We start from the raw sequence: 18,615 nt of genomic DNA, 5'->3' as shown, positions 1-18,615 counted from the left end.
CAGAGCTGTCACAATCCATTTCCAAGCCAGGATGGACCAGCATTTTAGCCTATTCATGTTGACAGAGCTACATTTAAATAACGCCAAGTATGACAAAAGCCAGGAAATTCAAACTTAAAGCTACTGCTCAGGTCTTAAGCTCAGCTGTTAAGGAGAAAACAGCCAAATGGAACAAACTAGGGAAGGAGCAGTCCTTTCTTTGAGTCATATATACTTACAGGAGTGATCTCATTGAAATTAATAGGGCTGTCTGCATGAGCAAATGCTTCTCATTTGGATTAAAGCAGTTTCCATGTGTTCTCTGACTTACTTGGCTTTTACTAGCACATTTAATGTTTTTTTTTCCCTAACTAGATCGTTTCCTTGCTTGTGGATTTCACTTTTTGCCTTGCTAGCCTCTGGGCACTGGTAGGGCTTTCCTTGCTGGCTTTCCTTTGAGAAACCCTCGCGTATGGAGAAGTCCCTTCTGGGGACAAAAGAAAACCAGAACAAGAAAAGGATGAGTTGGGCATATGGCCAGAGGCACGTAGCCAGGGAGATTCCAGCAGGACTCGGCCACATGTCAGGCTGGTGACCATCCCTCTGCACGGCTGTCCCAGCCCACTGCATGATGAGGCTGTCTCATCTCGGAGCAGCAGAGGCCGGGATTGCTTGGAGAAGCCCTGAAGAGGAATGGTTTTCCATGCTTATGGCTGAGTGTGAGCTCATGGGTCTCTTTTTATTTTGCCATGCACAAATATTATGAAAAATGTACCTTTTCCTAAACTTTATTCTCTTGCATCTAACCTTTACTTTTTGTGTTTTCTTTTGAAACAATTGAAACAAACCAAACCAGCAGACAGTGTGTAAGCATTGCATAATTTGTCAGAACTGGATGAATTTGTAGAGGCTCTGGTCCTGAGCAGTGAGGTTCCTGCAGATTTGAGGTCAACATTTATTCACACACTAGCCCAGAGGGCTACTGTATACACACAGGAGAATTATAATGACAGGTCTTGTGAGAGCCTTGGTTTTCTGTTTTAGTTTTTACATGATTTGGCCTGGCTTTTCTTGCCACTAAACCCACATTACACCTGACTTGTGGTGAATCAGGCCTGCTGTTTGCTTCTGATGGTTATCTTTACACCAAAGCCACAGTACAACCTCATGTGAAAGAGAAACTTCTGGAGTGGGGGCAGGGGAAGCTTTCTGGTTCTTCCAAGAAGGTCAATACGAACAACAGCAAAAAAACCCTCCAAAGACAGGCCAAGGCCATAGTAATATGTTCCTGTGCTCACTGCTGCTGGGAAAAAAATGGTTGGAGCTGTGCAGGGAGCCAGGTCTGATGGTGCTAATTTTGTATGTAAATGGTGACCATAGAGGTCTGAGCCAAAAGTCACCAACAACTGTGGTGAGGCTCTGAATATTTGAAATTTTACAGGGGAGAGGTAGGAGGAGCAAGCAGAAGGTTGAGGATAAAACAAAAAAAAGGCAACAGTTTATTTCACTTGAGACCTGATCCAAAGCGTCAATCAAGTCTCACAAGGTATTTAGCCTCAGATGTGTAACATTTTTTTTAATGAGAGCCCTAGAGTTTGTAGCCAACTTCCCTGTAACTGCAAAATACACTGAAATCACATCAAGTATGTTAGCTTAAAGTGTGAGTGGTGTTCATCTGCCTGTCACACAAGCTGCAGCTTTATCAGAAAATGATTTCAGATACAACCAGAATATACTATCCAATAAATAATTCATGGCAGAAGGGAAGCCACATTTCTCTCTATATTGGCATTTCATCGTGCAGCCGCTGAACCACAGCTTGTTTTTATACAGAGCAGCAGACTCCATTTCCCAGCTAGAAACATTCAATCCCATCTGGTAGATCCATTCCCAGCTAGATAATACCGTACGTATCTATGTAACATACAAGCTACTGTCAAACAGCAGCGAGCCGTCTCCCCGAGACAGCTGTTCCGCACAAGGGCCGCATTGTCTGGGGGAAGCGCGGATCGTTTTACGTGGAGCGCCGGGGGGATGAGCCCTCTGTCAGCTGCCATGGCATCGAGAAAACCTCGCTCATCACACGTTCTCCTTATTTTGTTATCTGGCCAAACACATGCTGGGCATGTCAGGTTGGAAACAAAGGATGCATTCCCAGCTCTGGTTATGTTTCATTAGGGAAAGCAAAGCAAACGCACCTCTTCTGCTCCTTTCCTCTCTCTCTTTAAAGTGTATAGATGGATGAAAAAGACGTTTTTCAGGGCAGGGTTTGTAACAACCAGGCTTTTGTTCCTGGCACTGCTGAGTGGGCAGAGTGGCCCTGGCCATATGCTTTTCCTTGGCACCAGGTAGAGCGGGACATGCTGAGGCGCAGCAGAAAGCCCTGCACAGCCTCTGTGGGAGGCAGCTGCCACGTGCCACAGCAGCCGACAGCGTCACACTGAAATAAGTACTGCAACAGTGGCCACCAAACCCAGGTGACCCTTCTCCTGCTGCCATTTCCAGTGACCACAAGAAGCGCCAGGACACATGCCGGGTGTGCTGTGAGGGGGCATTGGGAATAGCCAGCCTAACCATTCCTTTATCTTCCCCATAACTGACCCCTCCCACTGATTGCCCAAAGAGCCCTTTAAAACTGTCTTATATCAAAAACACCAAGACATTGAGAGAAAATTCTGTACAGATATGCATTTTCTGCATCTATCAGGCTCATAAAATTCACTTCATGTTCTTTTCCTATGACTTTATTGGTGCACCAACTACCTTAGTGCACAGATAAAATATTTATAGGTTTTTCCAGTATTATCAGTTCATAGAATGATAGAATAGTTTAGGTTAGACAGGACCTTTAAAATCATATAGTTTCAGCCCCATTGCCTTGGGCACGGACACCTTCCACTAGACCAGGTTGCCCAAAGCTTATCCATCTGGCCTTGAACCTTTCCATGGATGGGGCATCCACAACTTCCCTGGGCAACACCATTCCAGTGCCTCACCACCCTCATCATAGAGTATGTTCTCCTTATTTCCTGTCTAAGTTGTTATGACTTATAAAAGTTGTGTGTTTCCTGTTTGTTGTGTTCACGCTTCTTTTTCAATCTAAAATCTCATTGTTCACAAGGTTTATTTCTTCATACTACAGAAACAACAGAAACTCTTTTATTCTGATACATGTTCAAAGAGATTTTTGAATGCATTGATGATGTGAGTTAAAAATGAGATTCAAAAATTCTAGAACTTGGGAAATCTGGATCTGCTTTAAGGTCAAATATTCCATGTATTTTCTTCAGAAGAAATTGTTAGCCTGTTGTATAACATAAATTTTATATAAATATAAAACCTCTACATATCTTAAAATTCAGGTTATCTTATACTTGCCATTAAAATAAATTTCCAGTTGCTTACAATTTTGTCTAACTTTGACTATCTAGATCCTACCTTTTCGTTCACTGGGTTGAATGGAAAGTTCCAGCAGAAACAGCTTGTGGTTTTCTAATTTTTTTTTCCAGTGTTAATTTCTTTCATAAATCAAAACCTTTACATTTCAGAAGAAGTAAATCATCTCTCTTCTTGAGAGGAAAGGTTAAAAATTTTTAAGAGGCAATTCTGTAGCTGAAGTAATAGTCCTTGCTTTGGTAGTAGCTAATTTGGGAGTTGGAAAAATATTACTTTTATATCCAGGAAAATATGCTTAGGCATGTCTAAATTATAAAAAACTGAATTCTCTATGAGCAGCTGCTTCTTAGTATTTCCCAGAAGCTCACTTCTAAAACTTGAAACAGCTTTATTTGCAAGGAGCATGTTCACAGATTTACCTCTGTCTAAAGTTCACAGCTAGCAATAGTACTGTTCCTTGTAAGAGAAATAAATGGGAAAAACCCTTCTATTTTTACTGGGAGAAAAAATTCTGGACTGGGAAACACATGCTCAGCCCTTCTGCCCTAATTAGAGTAAACGAAAAAGATGTGAACTACTCAGCCCTCAATCCTTCTGAGTAATGAAGGTTTACTAGACAGTCCTGTTACTTTACAGGTAGGTTAATATTGCTGACAGTGGTGACAATGGAGATGTAGTTTGCATGTGTGTGGTTTTTTATCACACAATATGAAAAGCTTCTTTTATTGGGATTGTCAAAGCAAATGAGAACTGCAAGGGAGATGTAGGGAGGCTGGAGAGGAGAAGAGAGAGAGAGAAGGGACAATTTGGAAGAATAACTGCAATCTCTTTCAGTAGGGAGAAACATCTAAATACTCATGCCAATCACCATCTGAGAAGTCAACTGAAATATGAATTTAATTAAAAGGAACTACAGTCTGTTAAACTATATTCTAAAGTTATGAGAAGTGATTTTAAACAGAAGAGTTAAGAAACATTAATACTACAAGATCCCTAACCACACTCTCCTAATTATCTGTTGAACTATGCAATCCCAAAAACGAATACCACTGGAGTTTCAGAACCGCCGAGCATTTGCATTCCCTGTCAGCTTTAATAAGGATTATGATATACATACATCAGTCCTTCTGAGAATCACAACATAGCTTTATTAGCTAAGTAAGAAAGGGCACAATACAGAATTCGCTGGAGAAAATTTGACCTATATTAAATACTTCTTTGCAGTTGCAATATTATTGTGCATGGTTACTTACTGTCCTCAGGTAAGTTGTTTTCCCGTTCTTCTCTCTCCATCTGTTGGCACCACCCCTCCATACGATCTCTCTCTGCCTGAAGTAGTTTCAGAAACCAGTGGCCATCTCGTGGGCACACTGACCTTTGAACAGCTTCCAGAGGATCTTCAGTAATAGAGTCAATCCATGGGTCAGGAGGAGGTAAAATTGAAGGATCAAAATCTGTCTCAAAGTCATCATCCACTGCACATGCATGGTAATGGTTTCCTGACCCTTGTATGCTAACGGTAGAGGTGCTTGCATCTCGGGAAAACTGTCTTGATATTTGTCCAGAACATGTATTGTCCTCTTGAGGGTCGATTATTTCAAAGTTCTCATGGAAATCCAGGTCTGCTTGCACAGCTGTTGTTACACTATTAGATCGTGTAAACCTGCGAAAGCTTTGGAGAGCACAAACAGAAAATGTTTAGAAAGTTTTTTCTAGGTAATTCGGCATGGAAGGACTTACTAAGATTCTGCCACTCTTCCTAAGACTGGCAGTCACACCTCTCAGTGCTACACTGAGGTTTTCTGTTTTGAAATGATCAGCATAAGTTTTTTTTCTCATTGCAAGCAAACAAACAAGCATGTCTCTTTTTCCATGCAAACTTACTGTTTATTGAGACAAGGACCTCTAATTGTTATGTGATTTAACAAAGCTAGAGGCCAGCCTACGACAGAGCTGACAGTGCCAGTAGCTCAGGATTTTGGGTTACTAATTAATGAAACGTTAAAGGGGCCCAATTTTCATAAGTGGTTTATCTTTCAAATTTTTAAACTCACACCCCTTTGAAGTTACACATCCAAACTCACAAGCCACATTTAAAAATCATACATGTGAAATCAGTAAGGTACTAATACCAATGAGTCTACTACGTATGTAATATTACACATTCCATTTATACAAAAAAGTACTTTTAACTCAGATAAATATTTTTATTGCTTCTTCATAATTATATATCTGCAATCTCTAACAATTTCAGTACCCATTGCCAGTGTCCAGACATTCTGTTTTTCACATTCATACTTCAGCTTCAAAATGATCTCTTTTTCACCAAAGCTAACACTCTCCTGTCTGTGTTACCCTCCTTGTGATGGCTGCTCTCCTGTAGGCAGCTTCCCCTCACCTTGCAGAGCTCCCCTGTGTTGGGGCATCTGAGGGCAAAGGCATGAGCAGGGGAGAGAGGAGGTTTGGGGGTTTGGGTTGGGTGGATTTTCTTTATGTAAACAGCACTTCAGATTCTGCAGTCTGAGGCATCTGACTGAAAAGGCTGACAGAGGAGGAGCACAGAGTAGTATAAGGAGTGAAAGACAAGGAATGAGGAATGTTGTTGCAGGAGTTGGTAATGAGAGCCCATTTGATAGCAGTGAATTGTGGAGGTATGAGTGGAAAACAAGTGAGGCAGACTGCTGTCTTGCCTCATGATGAAAAAGAAGGTAGAACCACAAAGTAAGCATAGATGTTCCTCAATTCAGTAATATTTGTGGTTCAAGATTAAGTTTTGAACTGACCAGGGACAGATTCCCATGTCTTCTTCTTACAAATCCAGGATGCCTGTGCACTCATGCAGCTAGTAGTTAGTCTCCAATTTGTTCTCAATCTCACATGTACACTTGAAACTAGTTTAAGACCCATTACCCTGTGATATTTTGGATGTTTTGCCATTGCCACTTCTATTTTTAGTTTGCACTCAAGCAGCAGTGAAAATGCTGAAGAGATGGAGGAACTGGATGCTGGGCACCATTTCACTTCCCTTCTTTTATATTCCACCTTCCACTGAAGAGCAATAGCCAACTAAACAAGTACAACTGATAACAAAATGCCATCAAGTGTGTTTAGTCTGCAGCTGGTGAGGGAGCAGATGGAAGGATGCTGAGGGAGGATTTAATGTCCCATATGCCTGGTGCAGGAGGACTGTAGTAGACTTCAAGGAGGATTGCAATTGGTCCTGCTGATAGAGGAAATTAATGGCTGTTGATCTGGGGCTTTGAGTGGAGAAGAGCAAAGCAAAACTGCAGTTGAGAAAGGTCCTCCAATAAAAAAGAAAAGCCCATGATGTTAATTTGAGCCTTCTTCTGCAGAGGAAGAAGGCTCAAATTAACATCTCAGCCATACCAGTCCCAGGAAAACTTTAATAATAGATTGTGTACATATTTTTTTTAATAATCACAAGCATTTTAACATAGTGCCTGCTGCTTGCAGTTCTTTTGTAACAAATGTTAAATGATACAAAAGTCATGGTTGTGCCACTGTAGTTGTGCATGATGTGCACCAGCAAACTGAAAAATAAAGAATGTGCAGAATCTTCAGCTCGATAGTATTTATCCTTTGGAAAGCAGAGAAAAGCATTTTGTTATGGACTGATACAGCAGAAAAAGTTAGAAAGGGAGGACAAGGGTCACTGGGGAAGTAGAATCCCTTCCATAGGAGGAAAGGTTTAGAAAACATGGCTGAGCAGAAGACTATGGGAGATCTAAGAAATTCTGACTAGGGGATGTGTCACCATTTCTCTGAGTGCAATAACTGTAGGAGGAAGGCAGCCAGTTGCAAGGCTTAGAGGTCTAAAGATCTACCTCTAATGAAAGGAAGTACTTCTTGACACAATGTGTGATTAAATTGCCATGGAATCCTGGAAAAAGCAAAGGTAAAAATAGGTTCACAGAGAACTTGATCAAATTCACAGGAGGAGCCATTATACATCTCATATTTGGCTTAGAAAGTTCCTGAACAACAGAATACTAAATTGGGAATGTCTACTGAGAGAAGTAGTGCTTAGTTCACAGACTTTACACACTCTCCTTTATACTTTTCCTAAGTATCTGCTATGGGCCCCTGGCAGAGAAAAGCTGTCATATTGGTATTAGTGATTAGAGAGACACTTGCATTAGGCTGACATTACAGCGATAATCTATTGTGAATCCAATCCATGTTCGTTTTTTTAGAAATTGCTTTAATTTGACCAACAACCTGACAAATCCCTTATCTGCACTGAGATATACAAACACACATAACACACACACAACACACACACAAAAACATGTGTGCCCACACAGGCACATGCTGGCTGAGGATTTCTTTTTAGTAATTTAGTCAGGGTTCAATGAGAACCAAGGCACTAGTACACAGTGTACTTTTCCACACCTTCCATAGCTCTGCCTTAGCACATGCCTTAGTCCAGGCTTGCTCTTCTCCATGTCTCTGCCTCCATGTCACAGCCACCTTCTGCTTTCTCTGGTGCCCTAGACACTGACACTCTTCTCTTTCAGATGACCACTTGTGGTTTCAGTTAACACCCTAGCTTTTCAGTGTAGGCCAAAACCCAAATGTGAAAGCATCACAGTTTGCTTGACAGGAGGATGTATTGCTGGAGGCTCTACATTTCAAGGCTTTCAGGAGTGTGCTCTTACTGGGCTCAGTATGAGCTAGTACCACCAAACCCAGACTCTGGTGAACAAATGAAATAGAATGACCTACTTTTTTTGCCTTTGTTTTATCTGTATAATAGTATGCTACAGGTTTGCATGACAGTTTCTTGGCACTGGATTATGTAACTTATCTGTCTTCAAAAGAAAAACAACTTGGCAATAGAATATAGCATTAGTTCAAAATTTAAAAAAAACTTCCAAGGAAATGTATTTTGAATAAAATGGAAATGTAGGAAGGCACTTACTATCTGCCTGCCTCCAACTCATCTGTATAAAATGCCTAATAGATGGTAATTTTAGTTTCTGACACAGCTTCCTCACTCACTTCCAGGATGTTTTACTCCTACAAAGTACCATTTGTGTTCCACATGAGCCTTTTTTGCTTTGCTCTCAGTTAAAACTCCATACTAGAGGGGAGCTGTTGAAGTTAATGATAAAGTTTTTGCTGCCATATGAAACATTCACAAGTTTACCTAAAAAAAATGGAAAAGGTTCAAAACAGAGGTTTACTTCTTCTTCTGTTTTCAGGCTTGGCCCCTTTGTGCTCAGTTGTGCCCTGCAGGCACAAGGTGTAATAATTACAACTGCAGCAGAGATCTGGCCTAGGGTGCAGAAAGCCATGAAACCTCAGACTGGATAAACCAGTATGGAGAACAACAGAATGATGTGTTTTGAACAACAACATGGTCACTTGTTGGCATTCAACTCTCAGCTTCTAAGTCTTTGGGCTTCTTTTGCAAATCATGTTTGCAATTCAACTTAGATAATTCCTTCCTTAAAAAAAACTTCAAACCCAAAATTCCAGAAAAGATCTGAATTTCAAACCGCTTGAAGCATGGTCAATCTCACAGGTATTTAGGTTAAACTCAGCCTTACTTTACCCACTGACTGTCCTCCTCCTTGGTGGTGGGCTTCTCTGCTAAGGTTGTAGCTGCTGTCAGCAGAACACAACAAACTGCAGAAGGAGTTAGCAGATAGGATACCATGTTTCTAATGGCAGGAACAATATTCCTGCTCCAACCTCATTCCTTCCAGCTGCTTATCTTTGTTCATCACGTTGTTTTAAGCTAGTCGGTTTATTTGTTTTTTCCCAACTCTTGGCCTTTTCATTGCAGAGCAGAGATGCTGGCTGGGGCGCTCAGCCTCCCTCCAGGGCTTGGTCTGGTGCAGGGAGGCTATTGCCAACCAGCAGGGTGTGATCAGAAATTCATGGCCAGTTCTGCCAAGGCTTGCAACAGCCCACCGCTGGCTGGGAGCCACCAGGGCTGTAAGCATCCCCTCAGCTCACAAGCAGCTGTGGCCAGAGAAGGAGATTGGCCCTGTCAGAGCCAGGGCCTGCTTTGCCTTTTGTGGACCAGAGCAGGAATTCCTCCTCCACGCTCAGGTTGGGAGGTGATGTGGGGAATGAGTCCCACCAGGACGGGACTGGCCAGAGGAATGGGTGTGGGTTGCAAGGGACATTTAAAGGTCATCTAGTCCAACCTCCCTGCAATGAGAAGGGACATCTTCAACTAGATCCGGTTGCTCCAAGCCCTCTTCAGCCTGACCTTGAATGTTTCCAGGGATGGGACACCTATGACCTTCAGAATTTCTCACTGGAATGGCTTCCACCAAGGAGAACAGAGATAGCCAGAAAATGATGCTGAGAAAAGCCATGCAAGTAGTTCACAGAATCACAGAATATTCTTAGTTGCAAGGGACCCAAAAGGATCATCAAGTCCAACTCTTAGCCCTGAACAGGACATCCCCCAAATGTCCTATCATGTACTTCCTGCTTAGCTTACCCAAAATACAGACTTTAAAGTTCTAAAGAGTACAGTGTTGAGAAGTTTGAGTTAAAGTTAGGGAAGAACACCAAAACCTGAGTATTTTTTGTTGGACAGTAAGTAACCAAACCCAAACACCTACAGGAAAAAAACAGAAAAATATGAGTTTATATAGTAACAAAATCCATAGATGTAAGTTTTGGGTTTTTTTTTTCCTGGAGGAGACAGCACAGGGTTTTTGTTTGATTATTTGCTTTATGTTACCATATTGCTATTTCAAATGATTCCACTTTATACCATATCAAGAGGTGTGCTGTGGTAGGAGGTACTTTGTATATCTTGTGGTAAGACACACTTTTGTGCATTAAGATATGGGGGCAACTTCCTTGGTGCCCCAGAAACCAGAGAAGAGGGAGAACAACCATCTGTCTACTGCAGTCTCCTATGGCAGTGTTCTTCCTCCAGAAACTACCATTGTTTCAGTATTCAAAAATTCTTGTGATGGCAAATCAGGTACAATTGCCAGCTGATGGTACATCTAGACAGATGAGTGAGACCATTTTGGAGGTGAGAATGTAATAGGAGGAGATCTTGGGGCAGGCAAGATAAATTGCAAGAGAGACTAAAACTGATTACAGAACCATGGGAGTGAAAACTCCTTGTACAAGAAGAATGCATGCTAATTGTTTTTGGCAGAATAAATTATTTCTTTTTTTTCTGCTTCAGTAGAACTGGTTGACTTTTAACAACTCAATTATCTTCTCTAAGTGAGGAGGGTGGTCTCTTGAGGTCAAGAAGAAGTTACATGTAGGAAGAAAAGGCAAACAGAAATGGACAGAAATTGGAGTGCCCTGAGATTGCGTGGATGAGTTTCATTAGGTACACTTTTCAAAACTGCTCTGGAAGTAAAAAGACTTCCAGGGCAGTTTTGAAAAGTGTACCTAACAACATTTTGGTTAGGGTTTTGTCAGCATCATGGGGAAGGTCAGGTGAGAGATAAAAGATTAACAACACTAAGATCATGAGGTTGAAAGAAATGCATACCAATTTCTCTCCAAGAGAATGACCGGACAGAGTTACTCTATAAATGCTAGAAATCACAGAGCTGCAGTTAGGGAATGGGTCTGAAAAATATAATTGAGAACCAGCAGCATAAAAACTGAGGATAAGATAAACAGCAGCAACGGATCCAGTCACAATGTGGTCAGGTAGCAGGAAGCACATTTATCCTTTGAGCAGTACAAGAGGAGGAGGAGGACTGAGGCATTTGTCTTGGCAGGAGGCCCATGAGAAAGTGAAGGGCCAATGAAAGGTCTGAGGCAAGATGGAAGACTGAAGAGAGAGAGCTGTCCTGTGAAGATGCTCTGTTTTTGAATTACTTAGGCCAAGAAATGGAGGCAAAGCATTTTGCTTACCTGGTCCAAACACAGAAGAAGGAATATTTAAAAGGACAAGAGGAAGTAAGACTCCCTAGTGTGAGAATCACAATTGTATGAGGTGAGGGAAAGGGGAAGGAAAGAGCAGGAAGCCAAGAAGAAGACTGAAAGTTGTGGTAGGCTTTTGGTGCATTAGGCAAAGAGCTTTATTGTTTTGTAACAGTGTAATTAATAGCTCAGACTGTCAAGGAAACATGATCAATTTACTGTATTTATCCTTCCTGCTGTGTCATTCTTCTCATTTTATATTTGTTTAGTATTTCTGGAATATTTTAAAAGACATTAACTTCTCAAAGATTCAGCTAAAAAGGGCTTTTCTTAGGCTTTGCAGATGTTATGGCGCAGGGACAGCGAAGAATGTACTGTATTTACAATTCTATTCCTGTAACAGATAATCAATACATTGTGCTCTGCTGTGTTATGGGAAAAAAAAAAGGAGTATGAGTGCCCAGCTGTGATGATAAGCCCTTTTTGTCTTGAGTGCTCTCATTTTCTAAGGATTAGGGGCTGTCCTTTATCAGGCAGTTCACTTCTGAAAGTCCGTGATAGATTGCTGCTTTCCCCTCTGCTCCAAACAGCAGCAACCTCAACTTTATCAGCAAGGAAACCCCCAAGCACTGCTGTCAGTAAGTAATGCAGAAATATTGCTTTCTCAGGGCAGACTCTCACAGGCACATCTTACCTTTTTCTCTGGAGCAATAAAAACTGCTGTAGAAAGAGGACTTTGGATGTAAGGTATTTACAAACAGCCATTTCTTTCTCTCTTTCTTTGCGGGGAGGGGGAGGGTTGGCCTTTTGGGGTAGTTATTTCCTTTGTGCCCAGGCTGAAGTGAAATGGTCCTTCAGCATCCATTCTAATGTGCTCATTTATCTAGTGCTGGAAGAGTTGAGGGTAAATGGGGCTAAGGCCTAACACATAAAGAAATGCCTGCCAGTAAGAGATGTTTTAGCAGGTTAATGAGGAACTTGGTAACAGCCTAGCAGGGTCATTGCAAAATCACGTTTCTTTTTGCTGAAATCACTTTAGTCTTTTAAAACCACAGGAAAATGCTCTGCTACTTTACAGTGAGATTTGGTTGAATTGAAAATGGTGTGGAGACACCTGCTATTTTTGAGTATTTTTAGCAGATGTAGGAAAAAAATGGCGTGAAAATGGACATCTCCACTGGCTCCTGCAGTCAGCAGGCCAGAGAAACGGAAAGGGCCTGAATTTTGTCTGCTCAGATTTGCTGCATCCAGGTTTTTTTCTGGAGAAATTACAAGGATAACTTCTCTCACTGACAAGTCATACTGCACTGAGGCTTTGCCTATAACACAGGAGGTACTGAGAGTTATCCAGCATTCAAAAGTCACACTGTGCCCAAGTGGCCTGAGAAAAGAGAAGCAAGATTTGTGTGGGTGCTTGGAGTCACAGCAACACTGGGTAGGCCTGCACACTCAAAGGCAAGGGGAGAGTCTGGCTTTTCTTCAGCCACTGAGTCCAGTTTTGGGAAGGAAATAAGATTTGCAGTTGTGGCCACACACTCAAAAAGTTTATGTGTCCCAAGTGTTATGCACAGTTATGCTGCCCTGCAATGTACCTGCAAGTTTGTCATCAGAAAAGAAACATAACCCTTTAAGACAGCTGCTCTCGTTTATTTTCTCTTTTTAATTTTTTTTTCTTGGAGGATATTTGTTTACTAACTCAGGATACACTGCAGATTGTAGGGAGAACAGAGTTTTACAGGCTTGTTTTGTAATCTCAACATTTTTTTTTTTGCAAGGGAACAATTGTAATGCAGAGATGTCTGGGTGAGATACCTGAGTAAAAGCATTCAGTTTGGCTCTGCCACTGCACTGCTACATATGGCTGAAATTATTCTGCTGAAAAACAAGGTAAACTTTTCCTCATCAGTTCTATGCTGCTGCAGCCATCCCAATACTAATTTCAACACTGCAACACTGTCCACTGTTTAGGTAGATTTTCTGGGGAAAAAAGAGATTATTAAAAGTATATGAGACCTCAAAATATGTAGCACCTCTCTTCCATTTTTCTCACTGGTCCTGAAAAATCTTCTCTGAAAAACAAGAGCTACAACAATTATAAGACTCAGCTTTTCAGTTGGGTGATCTAACAATTCATCCAGGAAGCAGGTTTATGTGGTCATGTGTGCAGGAACTAAGGCTCTTAAAAATTAGTTGTGGCATAATTATTTACTTTAGAAAAAGAGTATTAACTTTTACTCACCACTTCTCCTCCTCTACTTGAACTCCTATGGACTGGAACTTACTGGTTGCTTTATTATCACCTGGTATGGTGGATTCTTCAGCACCATCAACCTTAAAAAAACCCAAAACATGACAGGCAATTAGAATGTATTTTAGCAGAGATTTCAGCTGGCTACTTGCAGTTTCTACGCACCTTAACTACTGAGTGTCTGTACACAGAGCTCGTACCATGAGTTCCTTCATCTAGTCAGTTTCTCTGTGGTGTGTTCTTTTCTGATGTTATTAGTCAATATTCATTATTCTTACTGTATAAAGCATTTCTGGTAAGACATCCAGCCTACAACATGCAGATGGATTTTATCTGGTCTTTTATGGAAGCTGGATGTTCACATTTGTTAGAGCACATCTCTGAGCAGCTGTAACTCCAGGTATTCTGCCTCACCATTTGATTTTGCTTTCTATCTGTACATGCATGTGTATGTGAACTCATATCAAAATCAGGTGTTTATTTTGTTTAAATGTTAGTGCCTCAAATCAGAGCACTGCAGAGAAAAGATGTTAAGAAAGCAGATATGAGTCTTAGATTAATTTTCTTTACTGCTTCATCTTGCAAACAGGTGGTTCCCAGGAGCACAGGCTGGAACTTAATACCACATCTCCAGCTCCAGCTCCATGAGGAGAGTTGTGCCAATAGTATAAAGTTAAAATTTAACCACAGATGTGTCTTTGAACAAAATCTCAATATTCTGGGTCCAATCAGCGTAGCTGTTAATTCCCAATGCTATATATAATATGGATAGTCATACAAGAAAAACATTTTGCAACAGACAGAATTTTTGGGCCATAGCAGTGTTGTGAAGTGACCTGTAGCCTCAAACTGACCATGGGTGTGCAAAATATCCAGCCCTAGTGGCTGTTCCACCAGCAACTTCTTGTTGAGAGCCACTTGACCAACCTGTGCAGGAAAAGTGCTCAGAAGCTGTTCTGTGAGGTGAAGTACTTCCTTGATACTGGGGTTCTGGGGAGTTAAATACACTTTAAATCCCATAACTGACAGAGTGAAGCAACCTTTTGATGGAAGGGCTTTTCTTTGCTTGACTTTGCTTGTTTGCTCAGCAGATTTACAGCAAAGGCTTGCAATGTCCTAAGAGTGACTGATGGGTGTAGAGGACACACATGGAGGTTCACCAGAAGTGCACACTAGGTTTATTTGGCAGAGGAGGAAGAAAACCAAGAATATACCTGTGGCTATTGCAGCTTGTCCTGTTCTACAGAGATGGGTTGAACTATCATCAAGGTGTATACTTGGTCTAAATTCAGACTAAGCTTGGACTAGGCTCCCTTTACTCGGTGAAGAGAGACTGACTCTACTGCCAGTCAGAGGGGTGACAGTGTACCTACCTCCTTTTGGGTAGTTGTTTGTAAGAGGAGTAATTTCTGGCATCAAAACCTACCTTAAGGTATTTCTACTCCCACACTACCCCTTCAGCTGTACCAGCATGACTGCTTGTGCAACGATGCTGCAAAATGGATCAGACAGCAGACTAGTGAAGTCAGTTTCTTTTATCTGTGAAGCCTGTCTGACTCTGAAAAGCTCATTGATGTGCACAGCTGTGAGGGTGGCACCACGCACAGGCAGGAATCCTGTAAGGCTGCATCACTGCTGAAGGTTTCACTTCATGTCATCCCAGCTTCAGGTGGTTTGTACCACATCTTCACTGGTTTGTACACAAAGCCTGCCTTGGCATACTCTCACATACCATCCCCAGATTTCATGATTATCCTATGATTATACTGGTCATCGGTAAACTTCAAAGTTTAAGAGGGAGATTTTCAAAAGGTTGAAGAGAATATGGAGCTCTGTTTTCTTCAGATCTCAGGAAACAGAGGCCTCTATACCTTTCAAAAGCAGCATTTGTTACTTGTAACTACTTTAAGAAGAGATAGCAGGGAGATGGTCTCTCAAGAACCATGATTCACATTACCATTGTTCGTTTGGCTTCTGCAAACATGGAAATGATTTCCTTGTACCCACTGCTTTGCAGGGTCTTTGCTAAGAAGTCTTGGTTTCTTGGATTGGTGAAATAAGGGATTACAATAATATAATGGCATCTTAGACTTGGCTGGGAATGAGAATACATAGCAGAGTTTTGCTCTATCCTGTCCCACCTGGATCTTTCTCCTGTGTTTAACACTGTACATCAGCCCTTCTTTCAGAATATACCCAAAACAAACAGCTGTGAAGCAGTAAAAGTCTACAACAAAGGCAGTGAACTGAAGCCACAGGCAATAGTTATTATTGCCCTTCCAAGAGGAATTGAGAGAAAAGTCACAGCTTCTCCAGCAGCTACCCCTGGGATGGCATACTTCAGCACAGCACCTCTCATCTGTCTCATCAGGGTGATGTAGGGATTTCATGGTAAATTCTTAGACTTTACTAATCAGATAAGCCTGTCCAGGCACATAGTGCTGTGCTTACAACCACCTTCTGCAAGAAAAAAATATTTGTGTCTTCCTGTGAAGGCTGATAAGCTGTGGATTGCTATTCTATTTGCTCAAGATGCATCTCCTGTCAAAACTTGTGTTGATTCTCAGTTGATTTTAAGTTCAAGCACTTTGTTACAAAAGCTAATTCTGCAAACAGATAGTTGGGAGACCTATGCACATCTTTTTTTTTTGGGGGGGTGAGTAGGGGGTGGAAAAGATAAATTAAGAAAGCTGATTACACAAGACTAGTTTATTTACTCTTGTCCTTTCTGTAAACATGAATGAACTTTAGCAGGGTTAGTTTTCTTCTTTCATTCCACTAGAGGTAACAAAATGTAATTTTCTTTAACGAGGGCAAATCAGAAGGAACTTATCTTCTGTTCTTGAGGCTGAGATAGGAACAATGCTGCCTCATTCAAGTGGCTACCAGTCATTATGAAATGCATGAATAAGCAGCAACAATTAATTCAGTGAGGCTGGATGAAAATATTTTTTGGTGGTAGTGTAATGTAAATCATTGTTTTACACATTCCCTTTCAATGATTTAATTCATGCCTTTCTGACCCCCGCTGTGTTATGATTCATAGATTAGTGCTCATGTGTGTAATTTAACAGAGCTGAATAACAAGCAGCACAGAGACTAAAACAAATGCTTGCATCTGATGTATCTATGATAAATTCGAAAAACATCATTAGTACCATGCAGAATGATTATGCTGGTGCAAGTTCTACATAGGTACCTGTCAGGACAAGAAGAAAAATATACAAAACATTGTATAATGAGCAGTAAAACAGATGTAGGAATCCAAAACAATGGCAAGCATATAATGCATGTCATGTACTGTACCTGTATTCCAATAGATAAGCATCTGTTTTTCTTGAAGTGGTCCTTCTTCCTATCTTCTACTGCAACAGTGGCAATGGTTGTGGTGGTGGTGACAGTGGCAGTATTGTTCCCTACATGTTGGCTTGCAGGGCCGTGGATCTGCGCATTGGCAGCTTCAATAGCAGCTGTCAGTGCCTTCATACTGTCCAGGCTTTCCGTGGAGTTGCTAAGTCCAGACTGGCTGATGATATCTCCCCTCTGTCCATGCCCATCCATGTAGGCATCTTGGGCAGACTCCGTGCTGCTCTGGGCTGTGATGGAAATAAAGGGTTTGGTGGTGGTTCTCGGTGGGACTGGAGGCGGCGTCTTCTTGTAGGTGGTAATGCAGGATGACACTGGAAAAAACGTAGCAGAGTTTTTGTTTTATTGATGCTGAAAAAATAGGGAAAATGGGTGCAAACATGATCTCAAAGCATCAATAAGCATGGACAGAGCAGAGGTGAGTGAGGAGGAGGCTGTTAGCCAAAGAGCCCCCAAAAGTTCATCTAAGTGCCAGAGTAATGCCTTGCTTATCAGTGTCTTCTATTCCTCCTATGTGAGTGGCAGAACTGCTAGTAGGGCAAATTGGGAGAGAAAGTATCTATTTGCCCAGTTCCTCCTTAGTCTTTTTAGGACTGTTTTCCTCAATATATTTTCTACTAACTGTTCTAAGTCCCATGGGAAGAAGACCTTCCATGAAAACGTTTGTTCTGCTTATGGCTCCCAAACAAGACTCACAAGGATGCTAAGTCTCCAACCACTTATCCCAGCTAAACTGCATTTCAAGCAGTTTTATTGCAATCGTTTTCTGTCTCTCTACGCTGTCCTACTATATGCAGAATTTCAAACCACAATTTTCTGATGAGAGAGAGATTCTCAAATCATCCTTTATCAAAGTTTGTTAACACTCACCATGTTTAGACTTGTGTATTTCTTTCTATAAAATGTCTCACTTGTTGCACAGACTTCTCAAATACTTTGAAATGCTTTGTAAGTTATTGAGGACATATCTAAAAGAATATTTTGCCATGCTTAATTTCTCACCATAAGTATAACATTAGTTCTGGAAAAAAATTTGCTTGATTTTATACACAGGGAGTTAGTGTAATGTAGTTAATGGCTAAAACCTGTCAGTCAGTGGTAAAGTGTAAGTAAAAATGTATGGAATAACAAAGACTTTAATAAAAGTTCATATTTTGAAGGCCACACTCTCTTTGTAAGTGCTGCTATGTGGAGTTATAAGCTTAGGTTGAGGTTCCCAGGTTAAACTATTGTTCTGTATATACAGAACTACATACAGAAAGCACTACATGGAGATTAAAACATCTTCCTTTAAGGGTTAGTTGGCAGCTCTGCATTACTGAAGTCCTGGAATGCTTTCAAGGGAGGAAAGAAAGCCCATTAAGAACAAAAAACAACCATGATATGCTCTATTTTTTAACAAAATAAAATGCAGGCATGAACCTGTGCAAAGTTCAGACACAAACTTGTTAACATAAATTCTTATTAACAGTAATCATATGGCAAGAAATGATTCATCAGATCATTTTAACTGGCAGACGTCTATGCCACCCACATAAAAGGTAAGTCTGCTACAGCTGTTCTGCTCTCTGTTTGCACTGTACCTGCTTGTCGAGCCAGAAGCCATTATGGTATTAATTTGACTAGCTCACATCCATATGCCTCATATCTCCCCATAGCTGTAGGAATAGTTATAGTGTGAAAGGTGTTTCCAGGGCATGAAATCACACAGGATTTTTTAAAACACTCTAGAATAAGTT

The 18,615-nt window shown here is 41.1% G+C and overlaps 1 protein-coding gene across 1 annotated transcript in view; it reads right to left on the bottom strand.

Annotated features, from left to right (window-relative positions):
- The window catches only part of DLGAP1 (DLG associated protein 1), a 397,584-nt gene that overhangs the window by 10,109 nt on the left and 368,860 nt on the right, over positions 1 to 18,615 (bottom strand). Inside the window, exons 8-10 of the mRNA XM_030970064.1 lie at positions 16,817 to 17,190; positions 13,502 to 13,593; positions 4,629 to 5,047 (exon numbers count right to left, since the gene is read on the bottom strand). Of these exons, the coding sequence (XP_030825924.1) occupies positions 4,629 to 5,047; positions 13,502 to 13,593; positions 16,817 to 17,190 (885 nt within the window). The remainder of the gene's footprint in view (positions 1 to 4,628; positions 5,048 to 13,501; positions 13,594 to 16,816; positions 17,191 to 18,615) is intronic.

Source organism: Camarhynchus parvulus, chromosome 2 (assembly GCF_901933205.1).
Source record: "Camarhynchus parvulus chromosome 2, STF_HiC, whole genome shotgun sequence".
Taxonomy (NCBI): Eukaryota; Metazoa; Chordata; class Aves; order Passeriformes; family Thraupidae; genus Camarhynchus; species Camarhynchus parvulus.
The sequence above is the reverse complement of the archived record's forward strand: the minus strand, read 5'-3'. Positions and strand labels throughout refer to the sequence as shown.